The sequence below is a fragment of the Crocuta crocuta genome, unplaced genomic scaffold (genome assembly GCF_008692635.1).
Source record: "Crocuta crocuta isolate KB4526 unplaced genomic scaffold, BGI_CrCroc_1.0 scaffold282, whole genome shotgun sequence".
NCBI classification, from domain to species: Eukaryota; Metazoa; Chordata; class Mammalia; order Carnivora; family Hyaenidae; genus Crocuta; species Crocuta crocuta.
Window position 1 is genome coordinate 6,644,772 of NW_027529174.1, and position 18,529 is coordinate 6,663,300.

An 18,529-nucleotide genomic window follows, 5' to 3' on the forward strand; every position below is an offset into this window, starting at 1 on the left:
TGTTTTTGGGCTAGTATCATACTACTTTGATTACTGTAACTTTGTAATGTAGCTTTCAATCAGAACGTGTGATGCCTCTGGCTTTGTTCTTCTTTCTCAATGTCGTTTTGGCTACGTTATGTCTTTTGTAGTTCCATATGAATTTTAGGATCGTTTTTTCTGTACAAAGGAATGTGCCAAAGGAATTTTGAAAGGGATTACATCAAGTCTGTAGATTGCTTTGGGTGGTATGGATTTTTTAACAATATGAATTCTTCCAACCCATGAGCAGGGATAGCTTTCCATTTGTTGGTGGTGTTTTCAGTTTTTTTCATCAGAAGTTTTTGAGTTTTTGGATTTTTGCCTAAGTTTATTTCTAATTATGTTATTGTTTTGGTGCTATTATGAATGCATTTGTTTTCTTAATTTCTCTCAGATGTTTCATTGTTAGTGTATACAAATGCAACTGATTTCTGTGTATTGATTTTGTATAATGCAACTTTATTGAAATCATTTATTAGTGCTAATGTGTTTTTTTGGTGGAGTATTTAGAATTTCCTTCATATAAGATCCTATCAGTTGCAAACAAAGACATTTTTAATTTTGTTTTCCAATTTGAATGCCTTTTATTTTTCTTGCTTTATTGCTCTGGCTAGGTCTTCTAGTACTATGTTGAATAGATGTGGTGAGTGGACATCATTGTCTTGTTCCAGATCTTAGAGGAAAAGCTCTTAGCTTTTCATTGCTGAGTATGATGTTAGCTCTGGGTTTGTCATACGTAACCATTATTATGTTGAGGTATATTCCTTTTACACCAACTTGTTTATAGTTTTTGTCATAAATGGATATTGAATCTTGACAAATGCTTTTTCTGCATCTGTTGAGATGATCATGTGATTTTTATCCTGCATTTTGTTAATGTGGTATGTACCTACACATATACCACATTTATTGATTTGTATATGTTGAACCATCCTTGCATCTTGGGGAGGAATCCCTCTTGATCATGGCATATGATCCTTTTAATGTGCTGTTGAGTTCTGTTTGCTAATATTTTGTTGAGGATCTTTTTAATATCTGTGTTCATTAGGGATATTGACCTGTAATTTTCTTTTGTTTTTCTTTTTTTTTTAATGTTTATTTATTTTTGAGAGAGAGAGAGAAAGAGAGAGTAAGCAGGGGAAAGGCAGACACACACACACACACACACACACACAGAATCTGAAGCAGGCTCCAGGCTCTGAACTGTCAGCACAGCTGACGGCCCCCTGCCGCGGGGCTTGAACTCACAAACTGTGAGATGGTGACTTGTGCCGAAGCTGGACACTTAACCAACTGAGCCACCCAGGCGCCCCTATAATTTTCTTTTCTTATAGTGTGCTTGTCTGGCTTTGGTGTCAGGGTAATACTTACCTCATAAAATGAGTTTGGAAGTATTCTCTCCTCTTCAATATTTTGGAAGAGTTTGAGAAGGATTAGCGTTAATTTTTCTTCAAATTTACCAATGAAGCCTTCTGGTCTTGGGCTTTTCTTTTACAAGACTCTTTTAAAGATTACAACATATGAGTGGGGCAAAGGACTCTGTAAAATAGAAGATGTGATATATATAACATTCCTTATTCTTATTATGCTTAGCAATGATAAAGAACTCTCTGTCATATTGAAAGTTATGAATTAAGCACCTTCCTCTTTTTTTGTACTTTCAAAACTGATGAAAATCGAACGCCTACATGACTATGGCAGACTACATCTGTCCACACAGACCATATCTTGGTGAAAGCAATTTTGATAATTTTGTGCTTATGATGTTGACATCACTATGGTAGGTTTGTGTCACCCCTGAAGGGAAGATTCTGATGCTTCTGTCTTTTGAGCAAAGAATGTTGTTGACCATAGAATGAAGGCATCAGATTGCATCTCCATAGCAAGATGGGGCAAATCTGGGTAACTTTAGAAGAGAAGGGTAACTCTTAAAATGCATTCAGCAGGAATAATCTCATATAAGTGGAATTGCCACAGAGAATAAAATGCCAGAAGCGTCAGGAATAAAAATGCACCTGGGTGCACCTAGGTGGTTCAGTCGGTTAAGCATTGGACTTTGGCTCAGGTCATGATCTCATGGTTCATGAGTTTGAGGCCCCCTTCAGGTGAGCACAAGCCCCGCTTCCAGTAAGCACAGGCCCCGCTTTGGATGAGCCCTGCTTCTCTCTCTCCTTCACTCTCTTCCTCTCTCTATCTCTCTGCTTCTCATGGAATTCTGTCTCCCTCTGTCTCTCTCTGCTCCTCGCTCACTCGTGTCCTCTCTTTCTCTCAAAAAAGAAAATGCATCTTAGTTCATGGGTTATGGCATTAAAAATATTGTTACCATGTTTTCCTTCTGAGAAATACTATCTTTTTACCAAACTGTTTTCTTGAGTCTTAAAGAATGGGCAAGAAAATATAAATTAAATCATCCAAAGTTGTATTTGACCAAAATTGTATTTGACCAATGTATCATATTACAGTATACTAGAAACATTATGAATGACAAAGCAAACTATGTTGCCCATGGCTGAGGGTTTTGGTTTTTTTTGTTTGATGGAGATCAGGATGACCAATCACTGAGCAAAGCTATTGGGTAAAAGATCAATTACCTATCAGTTACTACGTTCGTTTTTTGTCATTAAACTCACCTAGCGAGAGCCTAGATTAAGGACTTCCCAGAGGTGTCATTAATCGGGCCGCCTGGGTGGCTCAGTTGGTCGGTTAGGTATCTGACTCTTGGTTTCAGCTCAGGTCATGGTCTTAACATTTCGTGAGATGGAGCCCCACATCAGGTGCTAACACTGCAGAGCCTGCTTGGGAGTCTCGCTTTCCGTCCCTCCCCCATTTGTGTGCATGTGCACGCTCTCTCTATTTCTGTCAATCTCGCTCTCTCAAAATAAATAAACTTAAAAAAAGAGAGATGTTATTATCAATAAGGAATCTCACAGTTTAATAAAATAGAAATGGGAGGGGGGAAAGCAGGTTGATCTTATTCGTTCTCATTTAGGTCTGACAATTGGTGAAGTCACGTAATAATGCCTTGTTGCACATTTGACCTTCTGACCTGTCTTTCTACCCATTTTTTCAAATATATGTTTGAGACATATCCGCAGGGATAAAAACAATGTATAAAGAGACAATCTCCACCTTCTGTGAATGTTGACTGGGCTATATTAAGTTTCATATAAACAATTTATATTTTTCTACTTTGTAACTATTATACCATTGCAATGTTGTTTTCCAGGCTGCCAGAAATTGTCTAGTAAATGAGGTGGGAGTTGTGAAAGTATCTGATTTTGGAATGGCCAGGTAAGGCTGAGTCTATGTGAACATTTTCTATCAATTTTGGATTAAATTAATATGAGACTGTGACCTTTGAAAGAACAGAAATCCTGACTTTTTCTTTGCAGTTTGACTCTGTCAACTTCTTTTTCTGAGCCCTATTTAAGAGCTGTTTTTAAACCACATCTTTTGTTCTAGGAGCAAAATATTTGTAGCACCCATCGTTTTCATAGAAAGACTAATTGCTTTTTCTGCCTTTTAGTGTGTCTTGGATGTAAGGCAATAAAATAAATTAGATTCTGTATATTTTGAAAAATTTCTTTGCTGAAGGTATCCATTTTACTGTTACCTTGGGCTTTTCCTCAGGTAAACAAGTTGTTGAGAAATTATGACTTCTTCATGCTTCATTATGTGGCTTCAGATGATAGTCACATTAGCTTGTAGAATTAATAAGTATGGGAATAATGTGCACTGAGGAAGCAGAAAGGAAATCTTGTTAGCTGTTCTGCCATAAATGAATTCATTAAAAAGCAAAGTGTACATTGTGATGTTAATAATTCTCTCCACTAGGTGGTAGTATAGCACGTTAAATATGTTACTTTCATTTTTCCTTGGCATAGGTTAGATTTCTAGAAATCTTTTGTTTTCACAGAAAATGTGTTTAGGGGGTAAAGTTCTTAGAATACCCAAATCTGCTGTGTTTTTAGTTTCTTAATTTTGATAATTTTAAGAGAGTGTTAGGAAAGACCTTGAAAACACAGTTTGTCCTTTTCCTCCTCTCTGTCCATCGACTCATCCGTCCATCCATCCATCCGTAAAGAAATTAGGTGCCTACTGTGTACCAGGGTGTTAGGCTAAACCAGAGCAGAGAATAAGCCATGTGGGACCCTGCCCTCATGCAGCTTATATTCGGGAGGAGAGAGACATAAACCTGAGAGAATCACGAAAAAGGGAAGACACAGTGATGTGACAGAGCAGGGACCAGCGCACCGTGGCCTCTGGCCCAAATGTGACCCAACACCTCTTTGTTCAGCTTGTGAGCCAACAGTGGTTTTCCAGCGGTATCGTGTCATGACTTTGATCTGTATTTCCCTGACGTTGAGCATATTTTCATGTGTCTGTTAGCCATCTGGTTGTCTTCTTTGGGAAATGTCGATTCATGTTGGAAGACCTCTTTGAGACCAGAATATTTGACTTGAGACCAAAAAGGCAGAAGTAGCCAATTAGGTAGAAATCTGAGGATAAAATATTCCAGGTAGAAGAAAGAGCAAATATAAAAAAGCTTGAAATCTGGGACAAGCTTGGCATGCTGAAGAAATCGAAAGAGGGCCAGGTGGCTGGCCCGGGGCCACAGCTCGAGGGGCAGCTGTAAAGGCACAGAAGGAACAGGCCATGCAGACCGAGTTTAGTTCCTAGACAGGGCAGGACTGCTGCCTGTCAGGGCAGTGCTTACTCTGCTCTTTCTATGCTTTTTATGAAGATTTTCTCTGATGGGCAGCCCGCCAGCTTCACATGTTTGGCTTTCAGAAAATCTGTGCTTTTGCATCAGCGCCTCTAAAATCCTCATTAACCACTGAATTCAGACTCCCCTCACTGACAGACAATTCGATCCCACCCATGGTGGCATCGTTACCGTCTTCGTCCATGCAGCAAAGGAAGTTTGTGCGATTATTTGAATGTTTTTTCATGGAGCCTTTTGAAATTAACTTGATATGTTCATACAATACATAAATGCATTCCTCTCATAAATACATACTGAACCCATAGCAGAAAGGGCTGAAGTCCCCGTGTTCACCACCCCGATCAAAGGGCCTTCCCAGGTAGCCAAAGTCATCAGTTTGTGTGTGCCTTTCCAGAAGAACATAAGTGTGCTTGCATAGCAGAAATTACGTAGTATTGTTTTGAGTGTGTGATTGTGCATGTGTGTGTGTGACAGATGTCATGGCCTATAAATATATACTCCACCATTTACATATGTCATTTTGCACTTTGCTGTTTTCATCTGCTGTAGGTTTAAATTGCACTGTTGTGGAATTGTGGGGCTACAAGCACGAATGTCTCCAGACTCTCTGCACCACTTCCTTTAGAGCAGCTCTGCTTTAGATGTTTTACGTGCGGGCCCTTTGGGTTAAATTCTGTTTAAAGAACAAAAATTGTTTACCAAAAAAAAAAAAAAAAAAAANAACACACAGAAAAACAAAAGAGCAGATACTGATGTTACAGCGTGCCCATCTCAAGCACACAAATGAAGCTCAGAGGAAGATGGAAATCACCAGGCGTGGCCACTGAGGCAAACATTTAGCTTCAACCGGATGCCTGTTGGACTTCAGTCAACTGTGTTTTTGATTCTAAGAGGAAAAAAAATTAAAGAACGTGTACAAAATGTAGACCGTGACTCAGAGGCGTAAACCTATGTTGTGTCTTACTTTAGGTATGTTCTGGATGATCAGTACACAAGTTCTTCTGGTGCAAAATTTCCAGTGAAGTGGTGTCCACCGGAGGTGTTTAATTATAGCCGCTTTAGCAGCAAATCAGATGTCTGGTCATTTGGTAAGAACATGGTCCGTTTTTCCTCGGCTCTGCTCTGAAGAGGAAGTGGATGTATCCTTGGGTAATCCTTCTCCTTCCTTTTCCAGGCGTTTTAATGTGGGAAATATTCACTGAAGGCAGAATGCCCTTTGAGAAAAACACCAACTATGAAGTGGTAACCATGGTTACTCGCGGCCACCGACTCTACAGGCCGAAGTTGGCATCCAAATACGTGTACGAGATGATGCTGAGGTGTTGGCAGGAGGTAAAGATTTTTTCTGTGCTTGGCTTTCCGAATCTCAAAAACATGTAGGGATCCGGGCTTGGTAGACTAATAACATATAGTCTTCACAGCCGAGTGAGTGAGTGCACGTTTTGTATGATTTCGAACTCTAGGTAAAAGCCAGCCCTCTCGAATCAGATCTGAATAATGGAAAGAAGAATGAGAAGACATGGAAGAGGAAAATAATCAAGATAATAAATTCAGGCTGCCACCCCACTCCCAAGTAGAAATCCTGTCACAGTTGCCCGAGTTAGCAACTCAGGGAATAATCCTGGAGAAGTAGCCCTTCTTTCACCAGACTTCTTGTGTTGTTGGAGTATTACTCTTTTCACGAGAGAGGGGTTCTTTCTCCAAACCTCGACTTCCCCAGATCTCTTTACTTACGGTCTTTGGAAGTATTCCTTCCCCATGTATTAAAATGTCACCTCAGAGAAGAGATTAGGCACTAAAATGACTTTTCAAAGCTACTATTAACTTAGATGTATCATGTGCTAGGCACTGCACCAAGCCTTTCAGATTTAGTCCTCAAAAGAACCTGTTGAGGTACAGAGACTTTGACTGTGACCACTTGGTGGATGAGAAGACCAGGGCTCATGAAGTTGACATTTGTCTGAGGCCACTTTGCTACAGAGAAGCAGAGCCCGTGCTTGGTCACTTAGCTATAATGCTTCCAAAGAGCCCTGATTGACATGGGAGTGGCCTGGGCAGGAAGTGCCCCTGGGGGTGGGAGAGGACAGCATGAGCAAAGGCAAGGCGGTGGCAACGAGTGTGGTGTGTGTACGTGAGGATAGAGATTGGTCTGATAGGATAGAAAGCCCATGTGAGAGTTTTTGTGGGAAATGAAATCGGGTAGCAAGGGGGGGGAGGGGCAGGCTCTAGAGGGCACTGTGAATTAGCAGGACTTGATTTTGCAGGTGATAAGGAGCTCTCTTAGCTTCCTGAATGGAAACACAAAAGCAGTGCAGTAGAAAGGTTTGTTGAGGGATGTGTAGAATCCAGTAGACCCATGTGGAGATGCCTGCATGCTCTAGTACCAGAAAATCAGTGTCTTGCACTAGCCTGCTCTGTTATGTGAGTTTGAGCAGTGAGAAATTAGTTTTGGAATGGATTCTGGAACCCACAGCGTCTCTTTGATTTTTAATTGTAGAAACCGGAGGGAAGGCCTTCCTTTGAGGATCTGCTGCGCACGATAGATGAACTGGTCGAGTGTGAAGAAACTTTCGGAAGATAAGTGATGGTGTGATCTGTGGCTTCCAGATTCCAAAGCATTGGGAAGAAGTGGCACTTTGTGGCTAACTTTTAATTTATTTAGCACTCGGACATGTAGATTGTTTTGCTTATATGAAGTGGAACACCCAAAGCCTTTGCTTCTAGACCAGCCTGAGCTCTGAGACTGAATCTTTCAGATTATGGGAACGCTGCCTTAGAGATGGTGATTTAAAGCACTCACTTTTATCCATTTCACGAGTATTTGAGTGCCCACCATGTGCTAGGCACCATGCCCAGACCCCAAGTTTTGCCCTTTTTAGGGTTGTACCTGGGGCCATCTTAGCTGGTGCCAGTGAAGGTCAGGATATTTGGGAAGAGATAGGGAGTTAGGGCCTTGTTCCAGCAACCCATCTCTTTCCTTTGATGTCAGCAGAAATCTGGCATTGTCTGGAATGTGGGTTCTGGAAGAATCAGGAACCCATCTTGGATAAGTAGCCTTCTTTTGTTTTGAAAACATCTGTTTTTAAGACTGCCATTAGTATTACATTAAAAATATTTTTATGCTGTATATATTGTAAATATATATAATATATAAAGATATATATTTATAAGAAACATGAGTTGTCTTTTAATTCAAATGTTTAATTCTGTAACACATGAGCTTTCCTTTTTAGGACTAGGGACTGTACCTTGCAGCTGTCAATTTCTTTTCCCTCAGGGATCAAATATTCCTTATTGGATAGAAAAAAGTCTGGATCCTTTTGCCATTAGTATTTCTTCTTCCTTTAGGCAGACATGTTTGGGGGGGCCTGTCCAATTTAAGCCCCTAACCAGGCCCATGTTTGGGCTGATTGACCCCACCCATGGTATCTGTCACAAAAAGGAGTTAGGTAAAAATTGAACTAGGGGTAATCAATCACTTTTTACATCTTGAGAATCTGCACCAGGACAGAGATGCTGTAAGTGTGGAGGTGCTGAGCTCTGGGGCAGAATGATGAAGTAATGTTCACAACAAAGCCTGTCTCCACTGCAAGCAAGAGCAGGAGCGACTTCACGTTCTGGCAGAGAGACCAGGAAACATGGAGAGAATGGTGTATTGAGCCATCTCGCAGATGGTTTTCAGGAGACCTGGTTGGACTTGGATTCCTGGATCAGTGAGATTGTCTACAATAGCCTTATGGTAGACCCTGTGATCAAGTTTTTGTGAGTGGGTTTTTGGCCATTACAGTCTCTGACGAAGACACCAGCTGAGGTGGAGACTTCAGTTTTCCTCATGAGCCCAGGGAAGAGAAACAGTCTCTTGTCAGAAGCAGAGGTCATGTGTTTGCCCCATACATTGTTCTTGGTATTATGGGAGTAGAAAGCAGAGAAGCACCCAACAACACACAGGGCCTTTCTTTAAGGAGTTTTGATCCCTCTGGGGCCTGCTGAGGTGTCCCCTGTGCCACATGTGTTGTGTGAACATGGAGAGCTGTTGCTGGCTGCTCTGAGTAGTGCCTCCCTGTGACCCTGGAGGGCCTCTCTTTCCCTTCGGGTCTGTCCATCCACTGAGAGCTATCCTTCCGTTTCCTCCTTATGATGGAAAAAAAATTATCATAAGTGTTGTCACTGTCTGTTTGCCACCTTCCTCCTCATCTTCCTGTTTAACTGTACCCCCATCACAAAAACATATGTACCTTTTAACTGAATTGTAGCTCATTCAAGGAGTTGACCATATTCGTTATACTTGGGTTTGAGTATGGTTGTTATATCTTTCTCTTCACCTTGACGCCTCCCCACCCCTCGCTATCCCTTCCCACACTTCCCTGTTCACCTGGAGGAGCTATGCTCAAAGTGCCAGATGGTGTTGAAGAAAATGAGGACAAAATATAGTCCTCATACTAATCATTATAGAAACTATTTATGTGGAAAACAAGATGGATAACACCTGACGACATTAGGGACGCTTTTCTTCAAAAATCTCCAAAATTGTCACCACAACTTAGAAGAAGTTGTTGTATAAAAGCATAACTAAGGCAAAAAGTGAAGTAAAAATAGAAGAATCCACCCAGAATGCTTAAAGAGATCTTAATCTGCAAAGCAGGAAATAGGAAGGGCAATGTGAATATGCCATCTTCATTAGAATTCTTCCCTTTAGTTTTAATTCTTGGTTCTATTTTCCAAGGGAATGAAGTAAAACTCCTAAGTGCATTTCTTATTGATGTCATTTTTATATTTCTCAGCCATGGCTCAATCACCTTTTGGGTATATTATTGAATTGGCTTTCCGTCTCCACAAAAACATGAAGTTTCATAATATGGTCCTTGAAGTGTCAGTACTGAGTGGGAGGACAGAACATTCTAGACTTTATACTTCAGTACCGAGAATCTAATTCTCTTTCTACCACTGTGTCCCTTGTCCTCTCTGTGCCTCCATCTCCTTCTCTGTCCAGAGAAGGAAGTTTGATTTGATGATTTTTAAGGTCTCTTTTATAAAAATGTTGTTGACTTCTTGAAAATGTTGTTTGCTGGAATCGCCCACACAGTTGGGAATGAGGAACCCATAGCAACTACCCTCAGAGATCTGGATGCAGATTATTGAACTTTCTTATATAGGCCATTCGGTTGTCATTCACACACTTTTCTCTGAGGTTTTTAGAACAGGAAAATAGGTGGGGTTAACTTTGCTCGTGAGAAACATCTTGGGTGAGCTATGATTTCAGTTAAAAGATGTGTTTTTGTGACCGGAGCACCGCTGAAGAACAGAAGACTGCTTTGTGTACTCCCCACAGAAGTACGACATGATTCTTTCCACCTGTAAGTACGATGGCTTTGCAGTCATCAGCAGGGCTTGTACTGGGTGTGTTACTGATTCTTGAGCCCCAGAGGATGGCATAAGGCTTGCAAAATTTTGAGGATCAATCATTTTACCCAGATGTTGTAACAGGGTTTTGTGCATTATTTAACTAACCATTGTAGTGATGTAATTTTAGTAAAGGTTGCTCATGGAGACTGCAAAGGGAAACAAAATACTGTCCTTAAATCTACATGCATGTATGGAAATGCAGTTTGAAAAGTGGTGTTTTTTAAATTATTTTTAATGTTTATTTTTGAGAGAGAGTAAGAGAAACAGAACATGAGCAGGGGAGAGGCAGAGAGAGAGGGAAACAGAATCTGAAGCAGGCTCGGGACTCCAGGCTGACAGCACAGAGCCCGATGCGGGGCTCGATCCCACAAACTGTGAGGTCATGACCTGAGCTGAAACCAGACGCTTGACCAGCTGAGCCACCCAGGTGCTCCCAGAAAGTGTTTGTTTTTAGAGTGATGTTTAATGTAAAGAACTCAGAGCTGAAGGCCAGGAGACCAAGTTGTAGTGTCTGGATTTGCTGCAGCCATGGAGGGCCACCCTTGACAACTTCTTAGACCAGGTCCCTATCTGTAAAACGGTACCCTCTTTCTGCCCATCTCCCAACAAGATTTCATATACAGCAGCTAGAAATAACAGGGCCTTCATGATCTCAATTCTGGAGTTGCTTTGGAAGACTGTTCAGTTCCACGTGCAATGTTGAAAATGCCTGTTAATTTAGCTCTGCGAGGGCCTTATCATGCAAAGAACTAAAAAATAAGGACAGTAAGTACTGTCCTTGATTTTAAGTTGGAATGACTATGGGACCTAGTTTTGACAAAGCTTGGTCATATCAAATGAAAGCAACCAAAGACCATCTAGCGAAGTTTTTACCTTTCTGATTCTTAAGGGGCAATAGGAAAAATTGATTGACTGTGATTTTTAAATGTCGTCTGTTGAAACCAGATCACCTCACAGGACCCAGCACCAGTTGGTAGAATTTGTAAACAATAAACGAGGCTATTCCAGTTGCACTCACCTGAATATAACTTCCTGTCTTGACCCACTCCTAGACAAAACAGGGCTCCCTGTTATCAGAAATGCATGGGAACCAGAGTGCAGCAGAAAGAGCTAAGAAGCAACAATTTGTGTCTCCACTTCCCCCAATGGTAGGACAAAGATGAGCAGTGACTTAACCTTTTTATTAAGAGCTATGTGAGCATCTGTTCTTCATATCTCCTGAGGTCAGAACTAGAGAAAAGGCTGTAAATTACAACAGGGGAGAATTAGGTATATATAACATAAATAATGCTAAGGGTTGAGACAGGATTGGGTTGTAGGGGATTAAATACGAGACTACCTATTGGTGGGGCTATTTTGACGATTGTCCTGGCTGGCCTGGAAAGGCATGGGTTTGACAAACATTCACCATCTCTTCCAGCATCTGGTAGTTTGTGTGATGGTAAAAATCACCTATTTGCTTCTGCCACAAACCACATGTAGTAGCTCTGGCGCTATTTGCTTCTGTGTAAAACAATAAGTGTTTACTGTTGATAAGAGAAAGCCAAGAGGTGTCTCCAGGCGTGTGACTGCTAATCAGAAAATGTGTGTATGTGTTTGCCAGGCCAGAGTTTCCGCCAAATATGTTTGTTGTTTGGAGCTGTCAAAGAAGTCTGGCCGACAGGCTGCTATAAGGCAGGAGGAAATCATTGTAGAGGGAGAGATATTGGTCATACTGAATGGTGGGGGGAGGCTGAGTGAGGTCTCAGGGCACTGCCCCAGTGAGCTCATGTGGTGAAACGTAAGTGGGTGCTGCTTAGGTTTCTACCCATAAGCAGTGGCTCTGAGGACAGACCCAGCCTAGTAAAGTTACTTAGAGGACAGAGCCCAGGGAGAAGAGCCAGGGAAGGGTTTGGAAAACTCACCTCTTCCCTTCCCCTCCACCTCACCTTAACCTAAGTCCTCTGCCTTTCTTTTCTTCCCAATTTATAAAGTGGAAGGGGAAAATATACTGATGTATATGAGTGATTCTTAGGAGTATATGACAGTCCCTGAAGTATGCACGAGACACTGTTAAAATGTAGATTTCCAGACTTACCTCCACAGTTGGATCTGGCAGTGAGGTGAGGATACCTGATCACATTGCCTTTTTGGGCCCTCTATTTTTTTTTTTAATTTTAAAAAAAGTTTATTTATTTTGAGAGAGAGAGAGAAAGAGAAAAAGGTGAGTTGGGGAAGGACAGAGAGAGGGAGAGAGAGAATCCCAAGCAGGTTCCATGCTGTCAGCACAGAGCCTGATGTGGGGCTCAATCCCATGACCATGAGATCATGACCTGAGCCAAAACCAAGAGTCGGATGCTTAACCAATTGAGCCCCAGGCATAGGGCCTCTGTTTTTAAAGCCCTCTCTCAAACCTTGTTGTATTCGATTTCCACACCAACCCTACCAAGTTAATATCTTCTATCATCACCATTATTATGAATATGAAGACAAAGAGAGTCCTGCATAGCCACCTCCCAGATGGCCCCAGTGTTGTCCACTTCCTGGGGTCACACCGTTGTGCTAGCCTTCTCCTTGAGTCTGAATTGGACCTAGCAACTCACTTCTCATGAATAGAATATGATAAAAGCAGTAGAGCGTTATCTCTGAGATTCTGTTTTAAAAAGACTGGGGCTTCTGACTTCGTGCTCTTGGGTTCTCTGTCTCTTGGATTACCGGCTGCCATGCTGTGAGCGTTCTCAGGCGGCCTATAGAGAATCCCCATGAGGAACTAAGGCACCGAGGCCTCCAACAGCCTTGGACGTGAACATGGAAGTGGAGCAACTCAACCTGACTACATTTTCAGGAGCTTCGTGAACTTGTTGACCTCTAGCTGCAGTCACCCAGCTGAGCTGTGCCTGGACTCCCGCCCCCTTGAAACTGTGAGATAATAACTTTTTTTAAGCTTCCAACCATGGAGATGATTTGTTTCCAACAACAGATAATGAATTCAGCGGCAGAAGCAGGGAGAACCATGGACCAAAATCAAACTTGGCCACTTCTGCCACTTTTCTGCCTCAGGCTGGGCTTGGTCCTCTTTATCAAAAACAGAGACTGTCTCAATATGGACACTAGGAGATGCATCTTTTGTTTTTAAATCATTTCACTTTTATCCCCCTACGACTGCCCAGAGTCTGTCATGATAATGGTAACTGCAGCTGCCATTTGTACCTCTGTCTGTGAGACTTCCATGTCTTCCGGCTGCTGAGACCCCCTGTCGTTCCTCAGTGAAGGCCACCTGGCCAGCATCATGTGTATACTTCCCGCCCGCAGAGGGTCAGTGCACATAGCTTCCGGCACACTGTCAGTGCTGCCAGCCGGTCTTGTGGTCACACGTTTCACGTCACAAGCTGGCTCAATGTCTTGGGTGTGATATTTGTGAGCTCGTCATGAATGTTGAGGTCACAGACAGCGGTCTTCTCGGAAACACTGCTCTGAGACCTGGCAGCAGAGAAGAGTGGTATACATGATGGCTGCCCTGCCCACCTCACGAAAGCTCATTCCTGGGAAAAAAAAAACCCATATTCTTGCATAGAGCAAACTGTGGCTTCAGGGTGCTGGAACGTTTGCTGCCTGGGGCTGTGCTCTGGCCAAGGCTGTGGTGGGTGGTCTTCAGGGAGGCTCTGCCTTCCCTCGCAACATCCTTCACTCCCCGGAAATGATCTCCCCCAGTGCCCAGCACCCCATCCCGCTTCTCAGGCTTCTAGAATCTCTTCACTCCTTCCACACACCCAGCACTCCTTCAGGCCCCAACCGGGTCAAGCACCATTTTTGTCTTCCACCAAATTTATCAGTTTGCTGTTATATGAGCTAGATACCTGTTTTCTGTTAGTGGCCAAGGAATCCCCTAAAGTTGTTATTTCATGTGCTACTTTAAGGTAAGACCAAAATGATGTCAAAAAGCCAGTTTGGGATTTAATGCAGGGTTGTTAACTTTTTTTGTCAATCCATTCAAAAAGACTGACCTCTCTGGTGTCTATCATTTCTTAGAAGCACGGACATTTTGATGTCAAAAGGAAACAGACACTGGAGTGTTCTGGTAGCATTCCTCTTGGAAGGAGTGTCTTTTTAATATCAAAAGGAGCATATACAGAGAACAAGGATAACACCTCAAATGTTATGCGCAATATGAAGAGCATAAACTCAGAATAAAGGATAGCCTTCTAAATTGAATAAACTTTTTTTTAATGTTTTATTTATTTCTAGGAGAGAGAGAGAGAGACAGCATGAGCAGGGGAGGGTCAGAGAGAGAGGGAGTCACAGACCGAAACAGGCTCCAGGCTCTGAGCTGGCAGTCAGCACAGAGCCCGACGCGGGGCTCGAACCCACAAACCGCGAGATCATGACCTAAGCGAAAGTCGGACGCTTAACCGACTAAGCCACCCAGGCGCCCCTTGAATAAACATTTCTATGAAAAACTCAGTGCGTCACTTCTTCCCTCCGTCTCTGGCCCCCTTCCTCCTCCAGGTCTGTCCTTCCTTCCCTCCTTCCCTCTGTACCTCCTTCCTTCCTTCTTTTCTTACCCTCATTACTGTGAGTTCTTTGTTTGGCATCTGGAGAGCCTTCTCTGATGCCTGATCAGAGGTAGAATTCCACGCTAAAGAAAAGTTCACTGTGTGTCACACTTCCCAGACAACATCCGTCAAGTCATCGACAGCTTGCCTGTCTTTATTATTTTTTTTAAGTTTATTCATTTTTGAGAGACAGAGTGTGAGCAGGGGTGGGGCAAAGAGAGAGGGAGACACAGAATCTGAAGCAGGCTCCAGGCTCCGAGCTGTCAGCACAGAGCCCGATGCAGGGCTCGAACCCACGAACCGTGAGATCATGACCCGAGCTGAAGTTGGACGCTTAACCAACTAAGCCACCCAGCACCCCATTTTTATTTTAAAAAAAAAGTTTTTTTTTAAATTACAGCATGCCTGTCTTTAAAAGGCCCTTAAGAAACAGATCTGGTGGCAGGCATTTATGATAGTCATGAGGAAATTTGGCGTTTTGGAGAGTTTCTGGAAAAAATAAGGCATGTCTTGTAGTGAATGTAGAGACTGACTAATCAATCCATCACCCAGGTTTTCAAGGTTTTCCTCCACAGCCTTCAGCTGCACACGCAGCCCAGCCCGCACCAGAATTCCTTGCCTGGAAACCACAACCTGGAACGTGTTGAGTTGCACAATCGGCCTGGTCTTTGGCTCAAGGCAGCTCTTGAAACTAAGCCCGTTATTCATGTTTTCACATACACATCAGCAGCCATCTGCCAGTTATTTTGACCAAATTCAGTAGGAATGAATTTCACTTGAGGCTCTGATTCAAAATGAAACCCTGAATTCAGACACGCCAGGGGATGAAGGCGAGGTTATGCCGATGTAAACTTCGAAACAGTAGAAACGGAGGGAAGGGCACCGGCTTGGCCTCCCAGACAGCTGGGGCCACAGTTTTCCACCTGCCACGTATTTGGGCGCCGGAAGGTGGCTCTGAGAAGTGGTGCTTCTCACATTCGCTTCTCCGGCGCCCCCTGGTGGACGCCTGTTTCCCCAGAGCCCTGTTGTGGCCACCCACTCGCGTCTGGAGGCTTGTGCGGGTGACTCAAGGCGGAGAAAACTTTCCCAGGAAAGAACACGAACTCCAGATAAAAACGAGAGGTTCGACCGCCTTCCCCTCGAGAGACGTGCCGTTGCTAAAAGGTCACAGAGCGCCTTTTTCCTGGTTTGCCGGTGCCTGCTATATAATTTAAGATATTTGCTGGGGAATAAGAAGCAGGTGAAAAGGTCAGCCTGGGAGCGGAAGCTCCTTCCTGAGATAATCCTCAACCCTGCCTGCAGGCAAATAGTCATGGCCCATCTCTGGGGCTTCTGAAGTCTCTCTGGCAAAGGCCTTTGATATGCACGAGCTTCAGTCTAAGCTGGGAATTTCCCAAAGGCACAGAAGAACTTTCTCTGGGCAGGTTAATCTGCAGAGAACGGTGTCTATCAGCTGCACTTGCATGTGCAAGTGACTCTCATTTGTTCACTCGCCTCGAAGACCTGTAATGCCGTAAATTGGAAATGACCACAAATCTTGATGATCAGTATCTGCTTTGGAGAGAATCAATACTTCAGTATATACATAAAGATGCCTGGCGTTGTGGAAAGTCGCGCCGGTCAAAGGAACGCCAGCAGAGTGCTGCTCGGAGCTCGCAGTTTGTTTTTCACTCGCTCAACAATGATTTCTTGGGCCGCAGCTGCTTGGGCAGAAGGGCTGGAGCCGTAAAGACGGCGGAAGTAAGCCTTCCTGCTGCGGCTGCTCATGGTCCTCAGGGGAGAAGAAAAGCTTTACACACTTAAGTCCGTGGCGGCATAGGTCGTACCTTTTTTGAAAGGTAATTGCCTTTGCTATTGAGTCAGGAAAAATAAGTATTTTTGAACATACTTCCTCCTAAATCCCAGACTGCAGAAGACATCAGAGGTAACCCAAGGGTTCTTGGCCCGTTTATAACCCACTCTGCAGGCGTGTAGTCCTTCAAGTGAGCAGCGGAAGGCCTTTTCATAGTGTCCGGATACCTTTCCTGCCTGTGACTGATTCCAGCAATTCCTCTGGAAAAGGTCTGTGTTTAAATTTAAGGTACTATGATAGGTACTTTGATGAGTCTACTTGGCTGGTTATGTTGCCCACATGTTTGGCTAAATATTATTCTGGATATTTCCGTGAAGGTGCTTGGGGAATGAGAATTTAAATCGGTGGTCTTTGGGGTACCTGGATGGCTCAGCTGGTGAAACCACCAACTTTGTCCAACTAAGTCCGACTTTGGCTCAGGTCAGGATCTCACGGCTGGTGAATTTGAGCCCCACGTCGGGCTCTGTGCCGACAGCTCAGAGCCTGGAGCCTGCTTCGGATTCTGTCTCTCTCTCTCTCTGCCCCGCCCCCACTTGTGCTGTCTCTCAAAAAGAAGTAAACATTAAAAAAAAACACTGCAGTACAATTTGGTTACTATTGTATCTGTTTATTACATCATTTATACCAGGAATAAGTTTCAGAGCCTCTCCTGAGAGCTGTTTTGATAATAGGGAGAGAGCCCCTTAGAGTGTGGAATGGACAGAACATTTGCCTTTGAGTCAGGGCTAGAGAATGGCCCCAGGACAAGGGACTTGAGCGCTGAAAATCGGCTTTGCCTGCTTGGCTTTATTTCCCTCTTTTGTCTTCAGAGGGAGAATCACATCTGCTTACATCTGTTTACCTTAAACAAAGCCTGTGCGTACCTAAAAAATACTTGCTGAGTTAGTTCTAGGGAACTGGGTAAGGGAGAAGGTTGGGAATATAAATGAGTAAATTGTTTATGTTCTAGGTGCTTCACCTTTGCTGTCTTATTTAATCTCATCCATAACGATAGTCTCGTTTTGCTCCTGGACTCTGAGCGAAACTCTCTGGTCTAAAAGGCTGACTCAGCGGGTTTTTAATTCTGTGGCTTTGGACAGATTACCAAACCCCTCTGTTAGTGTTTTTACTCTGTAAAATGCGGTGATAATGGGCCTATTTCAATGTTTAGGGAGTAAGTTAGTAGAGTATAGTAAGATCTTAGCCTGCCTCCAGAAAGGGCTGTGTTAGTAGGAACGGGAAACTGCCTTTCCTGGAAGATAGCTTTCATTTCTATATTTTCCAGATAAGGCTGCTGAGTGATTTCCCAGAATCCCATTGATGCCATAAGAAAATGGAGCCATGATTTGACTGCAGGCTGGTCTGACACTAAAACCAACCCAATCCCCATATGCCATCCTACAATGGATAAAACATTTGAACACCAGAGAGATTATAACTATTTCATTTAGCATCTCATGTATTGATGCTTGATTTTGGATAAGTTTCTTCTTTTTTTAATGTATCTAGAACAGAAAGTTAGATGTATGACCTATAAGTACTAGCCAGAGCTCCGGAAACTGTTTTCTTTAGCTTGGCTGTTCCGCTTAGTCAAAAGGTTGTGGTCAACCTAGCTTTCTGTGCAGCCAGCATTGAACTGTGAGATATCATGCAGTAGAACGAGTTACTGAAAAGTAGAACCCAGGTGTAATGTGATGGTGGAGGTATCGGTGAGGCCCATTTATTGAGTTCTCGTTGTATGCCAGGCACCGACGCTGGGTGCTCTGGAGAAGACAACAAAGTGCAAAACACAGTCCCTGAAATTGAAGAGCTTACAATGTAGCTTGGTAGTTCTCAAAATCAAGTGATTTTTGTCCCCCTCTCCCCCAGGGGGATATTTGACAACACCTGGACGTTTTTTGGTTTTCCTGACCGAGAAGGGGAGATGGATGTGAAGGGGTGAGGGGTTTCTGCTGATACCTAGTGCATAGACGTGCCACTAAACATGTCCTACGATGCACAGGACAGCACCCCCAT

At 43.2% G+C, this 18,529-nt stretch overlaps 2 protein-coding genes across 3 annotated transcripts in view; both read left to right on the top strand.

The window, feature by feature from the left end:
* TEC (tec protein tyrosine kinase) overlaps window positions 1–7,890 on the top strand; it is a 182,189-nt gene extending 174,299 nt beyond the window's left edge. For both annotated transcript variants that reach the window (XM_077757819.1, XM_077757817.1), the window contains exons 15-18: window positions 3,248–3,312; window positions 5,717–5,835; window positions 5,922–6,079; window positions 7,245–7,890. In XM_077757819.1, coding sequence (XP_077613945.1) covers window positions 3,248–3,312; window positions 5,717–5,835; window positions 5,922–6,079; window positions 7,245–7,328 — 426 coding nt within the window. In that variant the 3' untranslated portion in view covers window positions 7,329–7,890. The remainder of the gene's footprint in view (window positions 1–3,247; window positions 3,313–5,716; window positions 5,836–5,921; window positions 6,080–7,244) is intronic.
* Window positions 7,891–10,036: 2,146 nt separating this feature from the next.
* TXK (TXK tyrosine kinase) overlaps window positions 10,037–18,529 on the top strand; it is a 61,218-nt gene continuing 52,725 nt past the window's right edge. The window contains exon 1 of the mRNA XM_077757702.1: window positions 10,037–10,101. Within this exon, the coding sequence (XP_077613828.1) occupies window positions 10,086–10,101 (16 nt within the window). The 5' untranslated portion in view covers window positions 10,037–10,085. The remainder of the gene's footprint in view (window positions 10,102–18,529) is intronic.